This window comes from Podarcis bocagei, assembly GCF_964188305.1.
Source record: "Podarcis bocagei genome assembly, chromosome: 4".
Taxonomy (NCBI): Eukaryota; Metazoa; Chordata; class Lepidosauria; order Squamata; family Lacertidae; genus Podarcis; species Podarcis bocagei.
The window spans coordinates 3,921,575-3,939,911 of NC_138128.1; the positions used below are offsets into that span (position 1 = coordinate 3,921,575).

Below are 18,337 nucleotides of genomic sequence, written 5' to 3' on the forward strand. Positions count from 1 at the left end.
GAGAAGCAGACCTTAATCAACCTCCCTATGGATTTGGACCCTGCTGCCAAGATATCCCCAAATGCACCCCTTTACTCTTTCCTGTGAAGGTGGCACACTGACATGGGCTACTAGAGAGTGTTATTTTACGGGGTGAAACTTAATTTTCTCAGATTCCTTCAGTGAGAGATCTTTTAAAAAATGGTTTTGGGTGTGAGGAACTCAAATCTGCTATTATTTTTGTGACTGGACAACATTTAGCTTGGCAAGTACGTTTGAGGAAGAAGCACATAAACGGTTTTTGGAAAACCAAAGAATTTTAATTTTACCTTCTGAAAATGCCACGTATTGCTTAATAAAAATAAAAATAATGCCATATTAATATATAGTATAACTGCAAGTACTTGGCAATCATTTCTAATGATTTCTATGCAATTTTACTCACCAAGCAAAACTAAATTATATTAATTTAGCCAAATTATCTTTTGAATTCCCAAGTCGTGTTACAATTTTTTAGCACCCCTCCTTTGGGGAAAAGTGAGCAAATTCAGTTCATTTTGAACTCTCCGATTCTGTGATTCTATGATTCGACAAACTGTTCAAGTTGAAATAATCCCCACCATGCAGAAGGTTAAAAGCTGCTGGGCTGGAGTGTAAAATCATAGAAGCATAGAATTGTACCTAAGAACAGCAAGAAAGTATCTTAAAGCACGTGCAGAGAGTGAACTGCTCCATTTACATTATTTTTCATGATTCGCCATAGCGATCCATAGCTAAAATCTGAAAATGTGTCCTTTCTTTTTGCTCTTCAGAACATGGCAACCCTAAAAACTGCAGGTGAATTGTTCAGCAGTTATGGGAACTCCTTTCAGGTGTAGTTTGGAGGTTTTCTGAACTACTTCCACGCAGTTTGCTAAACCAAACCAGCCCTGGGAATGGGCGACTGAGCCTCACTTTGGGTGTGCAATGGGACGTGATGCAGCAGACCAGCTTGGTGATTCGCGACAAGGCCATGATCCGCTCCTCGACCGACGGGGATCCCGTTTCAAGAAGAAGGAACTGGAACGGCAAAAAAAGGACGGCATCCATGGAGATTTCATGAGACTCATTCTTGTAGTGCACAAGTGGGAGCTGCAACCCAGAGTTGCAGCATGAAGTGCTCTAGGGCATTTTGTTCTATTCCCCCTCCAACCTGCTTCCCCATTTCTCTCCACAAGGTCTGCAAGCATTACAAAGCCCCCGAACATGCCCAGTCCTTTCTGGGCTGTTTTCGGGAGTTTCTCCCCCTCAGGGAGTTGTGTTTTTTGGTTTGTGCTTTTCCATCTCTCTTTATGAATGGGTGGTTTTTTAGGGCTATTTTCATCGTTCGCACTCACATGTACATGGGTCGGCTTACTCACCATGAGAATTTCTCTTATCAGGGTCGGGTTGTAGTGACGTTGACCAATGTAGCCCGCCTTACTGCTGTCGAGGTTTGCGCTGATGAGGTCTATGCAGTCCAGGAACTTGACCTTCTCAGGTAATTCCTAGCCTCCCCAACCAAGGACAGGGTGATGAGTTCAAGAAGGATTAGCAAAAGCGGCAAGCCATCTTGACTACCGCAACATGCTCTCTGCGGGGCTGCCCCCAGAAAGATTTGGAAACTACGACTCTTCTGGGGGCGTTCCGCAGGGAATGTTTTACTCCAGTGCCGTGCCTACTTTGCTGGGTTCGAGCCCAATTCAAAGTATTCCTGAATTATGTGACTGGAGGAAGAAGCCCCCACCCCCTCCATTTTTAAGGAACTCATGTTGTAGCAGGGAAAGCGAGGGCAGGGTTGGGGTGCAGATACCTGGTGGCTTTTGTGGAGAAACTGGTGCATGAAGCGCATGACACCCCTCATCTCTCCCTCAGAAGCTTCAGAACTAAATGTTGTCTGGGAGGAGTCTGAGCTTGGTGAATCTGAAACAAGTTTATTAATTTAATAAGTAAATACTGCGCCTTTCCTCCCAGAGGAGCCCAAAGGAGCAAAAACAAAAAACCCCTTTATTATTATTTTTAAAAATTATAAATGAAACAAAACAAATTTAAAATATTTAAAAACTGCTAAACTCATCTAAAAGCAATGAAACACGATTAAACAACAGACAAGTTTTCAGCAAACGTCCAAAGCAGGGGTCAGCAACCTTTTTCAGGCGTGGGTTGGTCCACCCTCAAACAATGTGGGGGGCTGGACTATATTTTGAAAAAAAATATGAACGAATTCCTATGCCCCACAAATAACCCAGAGATGCATTTTAAATAAAAGGACGCATTCTACTCATATAAAAACACGCTGATTCCCGGACCGTCTGTGGGCCGGATTGAGAAGGCGATTGGGCCGCATCCGGCCCCCAGGCCTTAGGTTGCCTACCCTTGGTCTAAAGAAATAAGGGACTGGAGGAGAGGGGAGAGGGGACAGAGGAAGAGGCGGAGGATACAGGATCGGGGGAGGAAGAGGAGGGGGAAGAGGTGGAGACTACTGGAAACAGAAGTACCAGAATTTAAATCAGAAACTAGGAAAGAGTGTTGTTACCCAGGAAGACTCCCTGAGTGAGTGCCTGAGGGCCCTGCTCTTGCCACTTCCCATCTGGCCTGGGGCGGGGCCTGAAGCCTCATAAGGACTGCGTGCTGCTTGCGGCCTGCTGCCCAGGAGGACTCCCTGAGTGAGTGCCTGAGGGCCCTGCTCTTGCCACTTACCATCTGGCCTGAAGCCTCACAAGGACTGTGTGCTGCTTGCGGCCTGCTGCCCAGGAAGACTCCCTGAGTGAGTGCCTGAGGGCCCTGCTCTTGCCACTTACCATCTGGCTTGGGGCGGGGCCTGGGGCCTCATAAGGACTGTGTGCTGCTTGCGGCCTGCTGCCCAGGAGGACTCCCTGAGTGAGTGCCTGAGGGCCCTGCTCTTGCCACTTACCATCTGGCCTGAAGCCTCACAAGGACTGTGTGCTGCTTGCGGCCTGCTGCCCAGGAAGACTCCCTGAGTGAGTGCCTGAGGGCCCTGCTCTTGCCACTTACCATCTGGCCTGGGGCGGGGCCTGAAGCCTCATAAGGACTGTGTGCTGCTTGCGGCCTGCTGCCCAGGAGGACTCCCTGAGTGAGTGCTTGAGGGCCCTGCTCCTTCCTGCCACTTACCATCTGGCCTGGGGCGGGGCCTGGGGCCTCATAAGGACTGCGTGCTGCTTGCGGCCTGCTGCCCAGGAGGACTCCCCTGAGTGAGTGCCTGAGGGCCCTGCTCTTGCCACTTACCATCTGGCCTGGAGCCTCATAAGGACTTTGTGCTGCTTGCGGCCTGCTGCCCAGGAGGAGTCCCCTGAGTGAGTGCCTGAGGGCCCTGCTCCTCCCTGCCACTTACCACCTGGCCCAGGGCGGGGCCTGACAGGCCTCACTAGGACAGTTGTTACTGCTGGAGAGGCACAGAGTGTTTTTAAAATGTTTTTAAAAAATTTCTCTGGATTTTTTGTATGTGGGGGGTGGGGGTGGGATGGATGTTTGGTTGGGCTTGGGGAATTATTTTTTTTTATTTTGATGTTTTTGTAATTTTTAAATTTTTTTGTTTGTATTGTTTTATTGGTTTTGTTTGTTTGTTTGTTTTTAGGGGGAGGGGTCAGGGCTGCCGGGGAGTGGGCCCCAGCCCACAAAATGGCTGGGGCATGTTCCACAGGGGGGGATGCACTGGGACAACCGATCTCGGTGATCACGGGTAGGAGGAGGAGTTACGCTAAGACCAGACCATGTCATTACAGAGGAGGCAGGTTTAGTCGTTGTCTGAGGACTATTCCTGCCTCCGGGTCTGGTCCTGACCGGATGGATACTAGAATCAGCAAGGGATACCCACATGACCTGAAGGTGCTGCTGTGCAATGCCAGGTCAATGATTCATAAGACCACTGCCATCCATGACGTGATCATGAATGGAGGACTTGACCTGGCATGTGTAACAGAGACTTGGTTGGATGAAGCAGATGGGCCTGCCCTTGCCGCTGCTTGTCCACCAGGTTTCTCTTACGCACAGCAACCCAGGTCACGTGGGTGGGGAGGGGGGGTTGCAGTGATTTTTAGGAAGTCATTAGTTTGCACCAGGGGTCCTATTGGGAAGACTCAGTTTTCTGAGTGCATGTTCTGGAAGTTGGGCAATAGGGGCAGTACAGGATTCCTACTGGTGTACCGACCTCCCCGCTGCACCAAGGATTCCCTGCCCAAGCTGCTTCAGGTCGTGGCGGATGTTCTCCTGGAGACACCTAGCTTGGTCATCCTAGGGGATTTTAACATCCATGCCGACACGACCTTACAAGGGGCCGCTCGGGACTTCGTGGAAAGCATGGCCTCCATGGGGCTGTCCCTGAATAAGTCTGGCCCAACCCATAGCCGTGGACATGCCTTGGACCTGGTGTTTACCTCTATGGATGTTGGTGATCTGACACTAAGTAAAAGCGAAACGAAAGAAGTGCCATGGTCAGATCACTTCCTGGTGCAACTGGACTTCTCTGCGACCCATCCCCTCTGCAGGGAGGTGGGACCAATTCGGATGGTCCGCCCCCGCCACTTAATGGATCCAAATGGTTTCCAGAGAGTGGTAGAGGATGCTTTATCCCATGTTGATGGCCTTTCAGCTGATTCCCTGGTGGACCGCTGGAATGTGGAGTTAACCAGGGCTATTGACTGTTTGGCTCCGAAGCGCCCTCTCCAATTGCATGGAGCCCGGACAGCCCCGTGGTTTTCCATGGATCTGAGGGCAATGAAACAATCGTTGAGACGGCTAGAGCGCCGGTGGCGGATAACTCATTCTGAATCTGACCGGACACAGGTTAGAGCTCAACGTCGAGCCTACCAAGTGGCGATAGTGACGGCGAAGAAGAATTTCTTCACCGCCTCTATTGCATCTGCAGAAAACAGCAGCAGGAGACTTTTTCAGGTGGTTCACAATTTAGCGGAACCACCTGCAACATCTGGGCCCAGTACGGGCCACATGTTCTCCTGCAATGATTTTGCAAAGTTTTTTGCAGATAAAATCGCTCAGATTCGGGAAGAAGTAGACTCCACCGTGGGAGCAGGGCCGGGGCGGGAGAGTGCTAGAGTTCTGTCTAGTCAAGTTGAGTGGGATCAATTCCAATCTGTTACCTCTGAGGATGTGGACAGGCTGCTTGGACGAGTGAAACCAACCACCTGTCTCCTGGATCCTTGCCCATCCTGGCTTATAAAAGCTAGCCGGGAAGGACTGGGCAATGGCACAATTATCACTTGCAGTATTTGCCACCCCGCTCCTTCCAACAGCTATATTGTACACCACAGGCCAGAAGCCTGGGACTGTGTCTATTGTGGAGTGGCTTCACCTGCCTCATACTCCTCCGCGGAACGTGTATGCTACACCCAACAACGTCATGGACCTTGTTGCTAAGGGCCGACATCGAGCCCTTGCCCTCTCTGGAATGGACTTACAGTCAGTGTACCTGCCCTTCTCCCAGGAAGAATTTCAGCATCTGATGATGACAGCCGTTTCTACTCAAATAGCTTTTGCTGATTTCTTGGGAAATATCATTCACAATCCTCCTAGAGACCCTCGTTTGTCTTTCCTTACAGGGCTACGTTATGTCTTGCGAACTGCTTTGTCCCTCCTACCCTTACCCTCCGCCCTTACTGTGTTCACTGATGGTACCAAATCCAGAGGGGTGGTGGTGTGGGAAGAGGAGGGGGAATGGAAAAGTTTGTATACTACTGAGCAGTCCTCAACACAACGTGCTGAATTGGCAGCTGTAATTTTGGCATTTCAGCAGTTTGCTAATATCCCTTTCAATCTCATTGTGGATTCTCAGTATGTATATAATCTTTTGAATGTCTTACCATTGTCTTATATCACTCCTGCTATAGATCAAAATTTGTTTACATTGTTTTCCACTTTGCAGAACTTGGTACAAGCTAGAACTTGTCAGTTTTATGTAGCCCATCTCAGATCTCACACTGGCCACCCTGGGTATTTGGCAGAAGGTAATGCCCGGGCAGACCATGCTTTGAAGAATGGTATTTTTTCATTGTTTTCAGACCCATTTGAAAGTCATTCTGTATTTCATCAAAATGCTAAAGTTCTGGCGAAATCTTTTTCGTTGTCCATTTCTCAAGCTCGAGACATTGGGCTTCTTCTGGATTGTGGTTTTTACATGCCAATAATCGAACCACGAAATATCACGCAGGTTGCTCGGAAACAGCCATTGGAAAAATTTACCATTCTCATCCTTATTGGCATCACTTGGATTTTACCCCCCAGATATTTTTTTTCCTCCTCCCTCAGGAGTCCTGCCTTATGATGTGTTCCCCTGAGCATGTACAGAGGGCTGTCTTGGAACTATTGTGGACTCTTGGCAGGGGAGGGGTGAGGGGTTTTAGTGTGTTCCAGTTGTTTCATTCTTGTGCTGTGGCCTGGTTCCCGGACAGAAAGCAAGTTGCAATATGGTTCTTTAGCAAGGCCTGCGAAGACAATGGGCTCTGTTCTCAACCTTGTTGCAATCTTTTTAGTTACAGCAAGCGGAATATGCTTGGCTAGTGCCTTTTAGCTGCTGAGAAAAATGATTTTAAAAAGCTTCTCAAAGCTTTGAACCTTTTTTTTGGTGGTGGTATTCTAGCATTCCAGTAAATGCTTCATATAAGATTAGCAATAATATGAAGGATAATCGCATAAGTTTATTCCCTGTGTTTTTATCGCTTCTTGAAATAGTGCCTTATTGTTTTCGTTTTAATCATAATAGCAAATAAATTTTTAGGTCATTATCCGTATTGTAATTGGACATATGAGTATGTTAATGAATCATAGAATCCTAGAGTTGGAAGAGACCACAAGGGCCATTGAGTCCAACCCCCTGCCAAGCAGGAAACACCATCAGAGCACTCCTGACATATGGTTGTCAAGCCTCTGCTTAAAGACCTCCAAAGAAGGAGACTCCACCACACTCCTTGGCAGCAAATTCCACTGTCAAACAGCTCTTACTGTCAGGAAGTTCTTCCTAATGTTTAGGTGGAATCTTCTTTCTTGTAGTTTGGATCCATTGCTCCGTGTCCGCTTCTCTGGAGCAGCAGAAAACAACCTTTCTCCCTCCTCTATGTGACATCCTTTTATATATTTGAACATGGCTATCATATCACCCCTTAACCTCCTCTTCTCCAGGCTAAACATGCCCAGCTCCCTTAACCGTTCCTCATAAGGCATCGTTTCCAGGCCTTTGACCATTTTGGTTGCCCTCTTCTGGACACGTTCCAGTTTGTCAGTGTCCTTCTTGAATTGTGGTGCCCAGAACTGGACACAGTACTCCAGGTGAGGTCTGACCAGAGCAGAATACAGTGGCACTATTACTTCCCTTGATCTAGATGCTATACTCCTATTGATGAGGCCCAGAATTGCATTGGCTTTTTTAGCTGCCGCGTCACACTGTTGGCTCATGTCAAGTTTGTGGTCAACCAAGACTCCTAGATCCTTTTCACATGTACTGCTCTCAAGCCATGGATCCTCTTGTTTTCTTAATGTTACAACTATGAGTGATAGGCCAAAAGTTTTAGTTAATAATGTCACAACCTACATGACTTATGAACAACAGGCTGCGTGTAGAGATTTTTATGTTTGGTTCGACTGGATGAGAAAGAGCAGTAAATCTACATGTTTGCTTCAATCTGATTTATGGTTACTCTGTGGCACAAAGGCCTACAAAGAAATAACCTTTGCCTTTTCTGGAACCTACACTCTAGGAATACTGATACCCCTGATATACAAAATAGATAAGCTCCCAGAGGTTCGTTTGCGTAACAGAAGGGAAGTATAATCACCTATTTCTCATTATACAGGAACAGCCATCTCTAGATCCCTTTTTCCCTCTTTAGGTGTAGGGATGAATTACCGTGATTTGCATAAACTGGCAAACTGGATTGAAGCCTTGTTTAATTCTACTATCTTGGCTTTAAAAATGATTAACACAGAAATGTCAGAAATAAGAGAAGTTGTTTTATACACTTTTTATGCTTTAAATGTAATCTTTGCCTCTAAAGGTGGAATTTATGCCTTAATTCATTCTCATTGTTGTATGTATATAACTGATCAATCAACCAATATTTCTGCTATTATTGATTATATGGAACAAATGATAACCCATAATCCTTTGAATCCACCTGAAGGTTTTGATCCATGGGATTGGTTATTTTCTTGGTTACCTAATGGAGTATGGTTAAGAAAAATATTATTGATTGTAATTGCATGTATTGTTGGTTTTATTATGGTTGTTTTCTTTGATTTCCCAATGTATTGCATGGTGGTTTTGACCACGGCCCACCACAGAGATTACAAGGGGGAATTATGTTGCAAAATATAAACGCTTAGGTAATGGGAATGCGATTCTGATTAATGGTCCCTCTTTTCCTCTTATAATATAAACAAGAAAAGAGGGCATGTGGGAAAATGATTGCTTGTACATAAGAGCATGAGCAGAGTTCTTATTATTGCAGAGTGATTTTGCAGCACGAGACATTGCTTGGAGCATGAACAGCGCGTGAATAGCTCGTGCTGTCCCAAATGATTGGTCAACTAGCATGGCCTGATGCTCGCGTGGTCTAGTGCGATGGCCCTTATCTGCTGAGAGAGAACAAATTGCTTTGCTTGTATTTTGTATCTTTCTGACTTCACACAATAAAGGCTGTGCTGCAGTAGCTCTAAGGCGGCCAGAGCAGCCATATTTCTTCAACCTATCTTGGTGTGAGACTGATTTCTTCGTATGTCGAGCTGGCACTCGACAGTTTGGTCCCTTCCCCTCCAGACCTTGAGCTCCCCTGCGATTTCAGTCGGTTGCTGGGAAGCCGGGATTGTAGGGGAGAGGGGATGCTTGGGTTGAAAGGTGGTGGTCAAAACTGTACGGTGGCGAGTCCTGATGGGACTGTCTGCAAAACCAGCCTAACCCACACTGAAGGCATGGCTGAAGGGGAGAACCACTACACTGGAGTCTACAAAGCTCCTCCCCCCCCAAGGTCTGCGGAAGGAGAGGCTGCAAAAACCAACATGAGCAGATGCCAGACTAGGCGCTTCTGCGTAGCTCATTCAGGAATTCATCATTGCTGTCTGCCAGGCTGTTTTTAAAATATTCGTTTGTTAAATTGTTCCGTTTGCCCTCCTGGGCTCCTTTGGGAAGAAGGCGGGATCAAAATCAAGGAAATCAAGGAATAACAAGACCTTACTATAACAGCTGCTCAGCCTTCTCTGTGGGGAGGTTACTTTAAGTAATAGGTTTGACCACTGAATGTGTGAGCTTGTGTCTAAAGTCAATGGCTAGAACAAACACTTGCTGGGTGTTTAATGGTTATTGCATTTGTCTAAAAACCAATAAAAAAATATTATTTTTTGGTTTTTATTTTAAAAAAGATGGCTGCCAGCAACAGTGAGTCCAAATTTACCTTTCCCCCCACCCCTTTCCAGAGGAAAAGCTGCTATCTCTTCCAGATCCTTCTGAGTCTGCTGACGCATCTTCCCAGGCAGTTTCCTGAAGGGCGCTCCTCTTGCCCCAAGGCCTCCGCTAGGTCGGATACCGCCATTTTGAGGTGGGATGATTGATTTTCCACTTTCACAAGATCCAGGACTAAGTGAGGAGGGAAAGGAAAACACAGAGAACAGACACAGAGAGACGCTTTCACTGCTTCCTTTTTTGTTTTTCTTTTTTAAATATATTTTTAGAATTATTAGCATTATTTGCTGATTTACACACATCTTGGTTCCCAAGGGGGCTTCTAAACAGTTTACAAGTGTTAAGCCATGATATATCTATCTAGATACAGTCATTCTTCGGGTTGAAGTCCCTCCAGGTTAAGCCTTTTCGGGTTGCGATCCGCGGCAACCCAGAAGTAACAGAGCGCATTACTTCCGGGTTTCGCCACTTGCGCATGCGCAGACGCTCAAAATGATGTCACGCACATGTGTGGAAGCAGTAAATCATGACCCACGCATGCGCAGATGCGCGGACATGGGTTGTGTTCACTTCAGGATGCGAACGGGGTTCCAGAACGGATGTCGTTTGCATCCAGAGGTACCACTGTATAGATATGCACATACACTCATAATCAAGATGCACAATAAAATAATTCCATCAAGGCACTAAAGAAATATGCACAGTTTTATAACTGAAAAACCTTTCCTTTTATTTAGAACTACTTGGTTACATTGCTGTAACCCATCCTGGGACCTAGTTGTGAAAAGGTGGATAAGGAAACTTCCTGCAACGAAGACCATGCATACAAAGGATAGATACCAACTCTAAGGGGGCCAGGTTCCTTTGGACCCCCCAATACAATTTTTTGGGGGGAGTGAAATATACCAACTCAGTACATAACAGGGAGCCAGGTCCCCTCAATGTTGAGAACAATCCGTACTGTTGCGGCATTTGGCCTCCCCCCCCGGCTCCTCGCACCACCCTGTGCACATGATGTACATGTCATTGCCCCCCCCCCCAGGCTTCTGCTCAAGAGACCTTGGGCCAGCCACCCACTCTCAGCCTAACCTACTGTACTTCACAGGGCCGTTGTCATGATTAATTGAGGAGGGGGACCACCACAAACGCCCCCTTGAGTTCCTTCGAGAAAAAAAGGTGGAGTATAAATCCAATGCAAAAAAGAAGAAAGTAGAGTCAGAAAAGGAGGTGGCAGAGCCAGAACTGGGCAGGGCAGGGGCATCCAAACATCATTCCTACTCACCGGTTGCAATGGCATTTACTGTTCCTTGGTGCTTTGACTCCTGAGCGATGATTTCTAGGGATAGAAATGCCCGCCGTGTGCTTGGTCAGAAAGGGCTGCCACTCCCCGAATGACAAACAAATGTTGAACAAATGTTGAAGCAGGGAGAGATGCCAGCAACAGGTTTTGCCAGGGGCTACAGGGTGAACACAGGGCACGGGTGGCGCTGTGGGTTAAACCACAGAGCCTAGGGCTTGCTGATCAGGAGGTCAGCGGTTCGGATCCCCACAACAGGGTGAGCTCCCGTTGCTCGGTCCCTGCTCCTGCCAACCTAGCAGTTCAAAAACACGTCAAAGTGCAAGTAGATAAATAGGTACCACACCGGCGGGAAGGTAAATGGCGTTTTCGTGCGCTGCTCTGGCTCACCAGAAGTGGCTTAGTCATGCTGGCCACACGACCCAGAAGCTGTACGCCAGCTCCATCGGCCAATAAAGCAAGATGAGCGCCACAACCCCAGAGTCGGTCACGACTGGACGTAATGGTCAGGGGTCCTTTTACCTTTACCTTTTTACGGGGTGAACGCAGTTTAGGGGAGCCGACTCCTGGCTCCCTATTCCAGCACCACCAAGGGAATTGCAGTAGCCCAATGGCAGAGCACATGTCTCCGCAGGCCAAAGGTAGCGGGTTCAGTTAGGAGAAGTCACAACGCTTAGCCACGCCATTTTGGAAATGGCAACATGGTTAGAGCTTTTTCCCATTCCCTGGCACATTCTGCCCCTAACTCGCTCTAGAGGCAAGTGAAAAATTAACGGCTTGGCTCAGCATGGACTCGTTTAGGATAGCCACTGACAGGGCAAATGAAAGCTGTACATGACTGTGGAAAACTTGTTCTTTCACTTCATCCTGCCCTTCTGATTCCTGCATTGCCAGGTGGTTGAACCAAATGACCCCTTGGCTTCTCCCAACACTACGATTCCATCATTCATCTCCAGCTAAAACCTAAGGCTAAGAATGTGAGACTGCATTTTCTGTCCCTTCATCCTCTGGTGCTTGGTAAATTCAGGTTGTGCAGCTACAGTATTTGTGCAACAAACCCTCCTCCCCAAAATACTGGACTTTCTGCAGTAAGGAAAAGTGCACTGGAAGGTGTGGGAGATTAGCTGCATTGACCCAATGTCATCTAACCACCTCACAAACAAATCAGAACAAGCACTTATTAAATAGCCGACCATCCTGCAAATATATCAGGATGAATCTACTATATGTTTTGGAAAATGGTTTGTACGTTGCCTGTTTTCTAGGCATTCTGACACCTCTTGGGATACCAAACCTGACAAGAGTGTTCCTGAGGTGAGGAGCTTAGGTTCTAGGCACCATTTTGAATCAAGATGGTGGCCCCAAATGTGACTTTGCCTTGACTGTACCTCCTCGTTTGGCGTAAGTATGGCCAGCTCTCAAGATATTGTCGCCAAACTCGCTGTGAGAGCTCTTGAGGCGGGTGCGGCAGTTTTTGTGGACACTGGGATCCCAGGCGCCATTTTGAATAAAAGATGGCAGACCAACTTTGGTGTGACTTCACCTGCTTTATGACGTGATGGGTCCAATCTCACAAATCACATTATCCATTTTTAAAAAAACACAGTATTTTGGGGTTTCTAAAAAATTCCCTGGGCAGTGCCACACTTAATAAGCAGGTGATCTGGAAGTTTTTAAGGGCAGGGAACTGTCCTCTGCTGCTGTTGTTTCCCAGAGACATTGTCTGAAGCACCATGTGCATTACTAATGAATGACCGCCCAATAATTTCATAACAAACATAACTTGCCTAACAGCCTGATGGCTCCATCTCTCAAAGTGGTTCGGGGGTTTTCCAGGTAAACAAAGGCCTGATCCAGAAGGATGGCTTCCCCTTGTTCTCTGTAGCGCTTCACCTGGGAGGCAGGTCCAAAAGAGAAGGGAGCTGTGTGAGGAAATTCTCCCTTCCTTCCAATCCATGCCATTCCTCACGAGCAAGGATGGAGCCTGGGCAGGGTCAACCCAAGCCTACCAGTCTTGCACAAGAACATCAGTAGAACGTACTGGACCAGGCCAGCAGTCCATCTAGCCCAGCATCGTGTTCTCCCAGGAGCCGACCAGATGACTCTTCTAGGAAACCCACAAGCAGGATTTGAACACAAGACCAACGCTCCCCTCCTGTGGTTCCCAGCAACTGGGTTTCAGAAGCGTGGCTGTCTCCAACCGCGGAGGCAGAGCACAGCCATCAAGGTTAGTTGCCATCAACAGCCCTCTCCTCCATGAATTCTTCTAATCCTCTTTGAAGACACTCAGGTCAGTGACCGTTACTAACTCCTGTGGGAGGGAGTTCCATAGTTTAACTATGCACTGTGTGAATAGTCTTCTGGAGAGAAAAGGGAATACAGGAGGAGGCAAAGGTGGACTTGCCTGTTCTGGTTCCTCTCAATCTCTCAGTCCTCCTCCCTTAAGTTCACTTTTCTACACTGCCACATCAGTTTGCAATTACTATTATTAGCTGTTTTTTATTGTTTGTTTGCTTGTTATTATTATTTTAATAAGTCTTCATGAAAATTCAGCGGTATTGCTGTGCGAATTTCTCCTAATAACAACAACAACTTATTATTTATACCCCGCCCATCTGGCTGGGTTTCCCCTGTCACTCTGGGCAGCTCCCAACAGAATATTAAAAACATGATAAAACATCAAACTTTAAAAACTTCCCTAAACAGGGCTGCCTTCAGATGTCTTCTGAAAGTCAGATAGTTGTTTATTTCCTTGATATCTGATGGGAGGGCGTTCCACAGGGCGGGGGCCACTAACGAGAAGGCCCTCTGCCTGGTTCCCTGTAACCTCACTTCTTGCAGTGAGGGAACCGCCAGAAGGCCCTCGGAGCTGAATCTCAGTGTCCAGGCTGAGTGATGGGGTGGAGACGCTCCTTCAGGTATACTGGGCCAAGGCCGTTAAGGGCTTTAAAGGTCAGCACCAACATTTTAAATTTTAGGGCCAGTGTTATATGGTCTCGGCGGCCACTCCCAGTCCCCAGTCTAGCTGCCGCAGTCTGGATTAGTTGCAGTTTCCGGGTCACCTTCAAAGGTAGCCCCACATAGAGCGCATTGCAGTAGTCCAAGCAGGAGATAACCAGAGCATGCACCACTCTGGCGAGACAGTCTGCGGGCAGGGAGGGTCTCATCCTGCGTGCCAGATGGAGCTGGTAAACAGCTGCCCTGGACACAGATTTGACCTGTGCCTCCATGGACAGCTGTGAGTCCAGAATGACTCCCAGGCTGCGCACCTGGTCCTTCAGGGGCAGAGTTGCCCAATTCAGGACCAGGGAGTCCCCCACCTCCGCCCAACCCCTGACCCCCCAAAACAGTACTTCTGTCTTGTCAGGATTCAACCTCAATCTTGTTTGCTGCCATCCATCCTCCAACCGCCTCCAGGTACTCACATAGTACCTTCACTGCCTTCATTGGTTCCGATTTAAAAGAGAGGTAGAGCTGGGTATCATCTGCATACTGATGAACACCCAGCCCAAGTCCAAATAGGCATATATTTGTATGCAAACATTTTCCCCCAAAGTACTTTTCTGCTGTACAATGCAGGCTATTTCCACCAATATGTGCCTTTTTATTTTTATTTATTCATTAAATTTATATGCCAACCAAGGATCACAGGGTGGTTTGCAGGGTAAAAACACAAAATACACAATGTAACAACAACAGTAACATCAAAACCCAATTTCTTCCCCATCGCTCTCTGGCTGCCCACTCCCTGAAAAACAACATAAACAAGAGGCACTCACAAGACTTTTGCAGAAGTTCCAGGTTTCGTTTTCCCCGATGGACAACTGGCTGAAGGATTTCAGAAACTTGTCAGCTCTTCTCAGAGTGATCCAACACATCTGTAAAAGAAGTGAGGTTGGGAGTAACAGCTTCTGCCACTGCAGCTGCTGAAAACTCAGGCAGAATATTGAAGAATAAATTAATAAAAATAAAAATAAAAATAAAATTACTAATGTCAGGGGTTCAGGAGCAGAGGCACAGGAAAGGGAGGAAACAGAGAGCGAGGGGGAGGAATCCCAAGGAAATATGAGCGATGACAGCGGCCCGAGATCTCCGAGTCTTTCCAGAGAATCGGAAGATTCACAGAAAGGGGCGCCAGTGGTCAGAGCAAGGGGGGCGCCTAGGGGGACACCCCAGGAAGAAGAGACCAGAGGAGACTCAGAGAGCAGCAGTTGGAAATCGGGACCAGCTTCCCCACCAGAGCACAGTAGGGGGGAGGGGTCGCAGGCATCGGGAGCTGGCGGCTAGCCGCAAGCGGGAAGGCAGGAGTTAGGATTGGCCACACCTCCATCGGGGAGCGAGGAAACGGTCAAGAGGAAGGTTGAAGGCTGCGCGCGCGCGCCAAGTTCAAATGCACAGGAAGGCGGCACAGTAAGCAGCCCGGATAGGGAGCCAGGTCCTAAAGCCCGCCGCAAAGAGGGAGCAGAGTCCGGGGGGTCGGCGTCAGAAGAGTCCAGGAAGGAAGAGACCACGGGGGGTAGAGGGACCCAGAGGAGGAAGGAAAGACGGAAGAGGTGGAGGAAGGCTAGAGTATTAAGTTGGTGTACAGGAGGCGGAGACTCAGACGGAGCTTCGCCGGTCTAGCTTCTAAGACGTAGAGCTGCGCGCTGCGGCTTGAAAATGGAAATTGTAACTCAATAAAGACTTTTGTACAGTAACACCGGCTAGCGTGGTCCTCTGTGAGCTGGGACCAGGAAGCAGCTCTGACAACTAATAAATAAATAGTAATAAATAATTACTATTATTAATTACTAATAATAAAATTACAGCCCTACTTCCATAAATCTTGGGGCAGTTCACCACAAATATATATATATAAAAACACCCTGCCAGGAGGATTGCACAACCAAACCGCGATCAGCGCCCCGCCGGGAGGATCGGGCTGCGCTTGGCCCCCCACCGGATCATGCCACCTCGTGGATTGCCCCCGATGGTGGATCGGCTTGCCCCCATGGGCGGACCTCCACTCCGGGTGCCCGAGCGGCTAGCTCCACCATTGACAAGCCTAAATCGTTGTGCTAATGGAATGAGGGCTTGGACACCAGTTGCTGACATCCTAGCCGAGAGGCCTTACTGCTTTCTCCCCCCCCCCTTTTAAAAATATATTTTTATTAAAGATTTCTTGGTTTACAAAAGTATGTGCAATGTCTCTTTTTTCATGTTCCGTTTTCTACAGATCAGTTTCATTTGTTGTGAGACATTAGTGTTACATTAGGAAGAAAAGGGGGAAAGAGGTGGAGGGGGGAATGGTGGGTGGGGTGGGGTCGGGGGGCAATGCTTCTATTCTACTTAGTGTATTTGTGGGGTTTTGTGTCAGTGTCACTTGTGTGGGTTCTCTTTACTATACGCTTGTACAGTGGTGCCTTGCCAGACGAAATTAGCGTATTTTTTGCACCATAACACTCACTTTTTTCCTCCTAGAAAGGAAGGGGAAATGTCTGTGCGTGTTATGGAGGAAATGCCTACGCGTGGCATGCCTACGGATTTTCCTCCTCTAAAAACTACGTGCGTGTTATGGTCGGGTGCGTGTTATAGAGCGAAAAATACGGTAATTTGTTCCGCGAGTTTTGTCGTCTTGCGGTTTTTTTCGTCTTGCGAAGCACGGTGTCGGGAAAGCTTTGGAAAAGCTTCAAAAATCACCAAAGTCTTTAAAAACCTCAAAAAAGGCTACCACACCGCGTTCTATGAGTTGCTCCTCGAAGTCAAGTCGCAACTGTATTATCGGTTCTAAGAAAAAGGAAACAAACTTGCAAGACGTTTTCGTTTTTCATCTTGCGAAGCAAGCCCATAGGGAAAATTGTCTTGCGAAGCAGCTCAAAAAACAAAAAACCCTTTCGTCTAGCGGGTTTTTTGTCTTGCGAGGCATTCGTCTTGCGAGGTACCACTGTATTGCTTTAGTGGTGAGAGAGGTTAGCACTGGCCTAGGGTCTGGTTGGTGGTCTTTGATTGGCTGTAGTGAAATTTGTTTTCATGTGTGAGTGGTGTGTGTGTGTGTGTGTGTGTTTGTTTGTTTGAATCAGGTTAGCCAGATTGATTTGTGTGCTGTTAGTGGATTTGTGTCGTTGTCTTGTTGGGCTGTGAATGTGATAAAGGGGAGCCACACCGGGGTGAAGGTGTCTTCTTCTATTTGTCCCCATGTCAGTTTCAGTTTGTTGGTTAGTTTTTCTAGAAGGCTGTTTCCCATACTATTGGGTACCATTGGTCCATGCTTACTCCGGACAGGTCTCTCCAGTGTCTGGCTATGATGCTTCTGGCTGCTGAGAGTAGGTGGGTTATGAGCGCTTTGTGCGCATTATTGTCTTGGAAGATGTTTAGTAGGGCCAGTTCTGGGGTGACTTCTAATACTTGCTTAGTTATTTTGCATATGTTTTGTATGATTGCTGCCCAGAAGAGTTGGATTTTGGGACATTCCCACCACATGTGGAGGTATGTGCCTGTGGAGGTGCACCCTCTCCAGCATTTTGGTGAGGCTCCTGGGTGTATTAGCGTTAGTTTCCGTGGTGTTAGGTACCACCTGTGAGTTTCAGAGCGAGTTCTTTCCTTTTCGCTGATATGGATTTAAAGGGAGGTTTAGACCACATTCCAGTCCATTGGGTGGGGTTAATCTCATAGCCTATGTCATCTTCCCATATTTTATTTTATTACGTCTAGGGGGTTTGTGGGATTTTGTAGTAGTATTTTGTATATTGCAGATACCATCCCTTTGCCGTGTCCCTTTGTTGTTAGGAGATGGGACGCGGGTGGCTCTGTGGGTTAAACCACAGAGCCTTGGACTTGCCAGTCAGAAGGTTGGCGGTTCGAATCCCTGCGACGGGGTGAGCTCCCGTTGCTCGGTCCTAGCCAACCTAGCAGTTCGAAAGCACGTCAAAGTGCAAGTAGATTAATAGGTAAAGGTAAACAGCGTTTCCGTGCGCTGCTCTGGTTCGCCAGAAGCGGCTTAGTCATGCTGGCCACATGACCCGGAAGCTGTACGCCGGCTCCCGTGGCCAGTAAAGCGAGATGAGCGCCGCAACCCCAGAGTCGGTCACGACTGGACCTAATGGTCAGGGGTCCCTTTACCTTTAAGCCAGGACTTGCTGCTTTCTGATGAACTGCATCCGCCTACCTTCCTCACTGGGACACTGTCCTGGAGATGGACCATGAGGGGGACCAAGCTCTGGAGAGCGAGCGCCTTCATCTGCTCTTTGCCTCCCCACTGGACGATCTCAAACAGGTGGCTGAAGGTGGAGATGGCAGCCAGTCTCACTTTGTTGGACGCCTGTGCCGAGAAGGGCGGAGAAATGCCGTCAGGGAAAGCGGAGGGCTGCTGTCCCCTTCAAGGGCCGGCCCAAGCTGGGACGCAGCTCTCCAGAATCATGAAATGATCAGGGTCAGGGCCGTGAGCGCCCTCAGGAGGGAAACACAATTCCTCCCAGATCTCCAGGGAAGGGCTAAGGAACCGCAGGCCCTGAACTCTGGCCCTCCAGGCTGCTCTGTCCGGCCCTTAGAACTCTCTGCAGGCCACACCCACCTTCCACAGGCCACCCCCCCCTCGCTGGCCCTGCTTCACACTGCTTTTGCCTGGCTAGAGTATGTATGGA

At 48.0% G+C, this 18,337-nt stretch overlaps 2 protein-coding genes across 2 annotated transcripts; both read right to left on the minus strand.

Annotated features, from left to right (window-relative positions):
• Nucleotides 1-467: 467 nt before the first annotated feature.
• On the minus strand, nt 468-1,942 carry LOC308586052 (uncharacterized protein). Its single transcript, XM_081192293.1, has 3 exons — nt 1,811-1,942; nt 1,380-1,505; nt 468-1,038 (listed from the first exon to the last, which is right to left on the minus strand). The coding sequence occupies exons 1-3, from the start codon at nt 1,859-1,861 to the stop codon at nt 826-828; spliced, it is 390 nt and encodes a 129-aa protein (XP_081048419.1). The 5' UTR covers nt 1,862-1,942; the 3' UTR covers nt 468-825.
• Nucleotides 1,943-9,197: 7,255 nt separating this feature from the next.
• LOC308585125 (uncharacterized protein) lies at nt 9,198-18,095 on the minus strand. Its single transcript, XM_081190715.1, has 5 exons — nt 17,863-18,095; nt 14,498-14,596; nt 12,506-12,611; nt 10,704-10,757; nt 9,198-9,595 (listed from the first exon to the last, which is right to left on the minus strand). The coding sequence occupies exons 1-5, from the start codon at nt 17,932-17,934 to the stop codon at nt 9,447-9,449; spliced, it is 480 nt and encodes a 159-aa protein (XP_081046841.1). The 5' UTR covers nt 17,935-18,095; the 3' UTR covers nt 9,198-9,446.
• Nucleotides 18,096-18,337: the final 242 nt, after the last annotated feature.

What these genes read in the sequence shown, in the direction of transcription:
- LOC308586052 (XM_081192293.1), bottom strand. Translation starts at nt 1,861, where the DNA reads ATGAGGGGTGTCATGCGCTTCATGCACCAGTTTCTCCACAAAAGCCAC. An exon ending in TTCTCCACAAAAGCCACCAG is followed by an intron (nt 1,506 to 1,810) that starts GTATCTGCACCC and finishes TGGGGAGGCTAG; the next exon opens with GAATTACCTGAGAAGGTCAA. An exon ending in TGATAAGAGAAATTCTCATG is followed by an intron (nt 1,039 to 1,379) that starts GTGAGTAAGCCG and finishes TTGCCGTTCCAG; the next exon opens with TTCCTTCTTCTTGAAACGGG.
- LOC308585125 (XM_081190715.1), bottom strand. Translation starts at nt 17,934, where the DNA reads ATGAAGGCGCTCGCTCTCCAGAGCTTGGTCCCCCTCATGGTCCATCTC. An exon ending in GGAACTTCTGCAAAAGTCTT is followed by an intron (nt 12,612 to 14,497) that starts GTGAGTGCCTCT and finishes CCTGCCTCCCAG; the next exon opens with GTGAAGCGCTACAGAGAACA. An exon ending in TGGAGCCATCAGGCTGTTAG is followed by an intron (nt 10,758 to 12,505) that starts GCAAGTTATGTT and finishes TTCTATCCCTAG; the next exon opens with AAATCATCGCTCAGGAGTCA.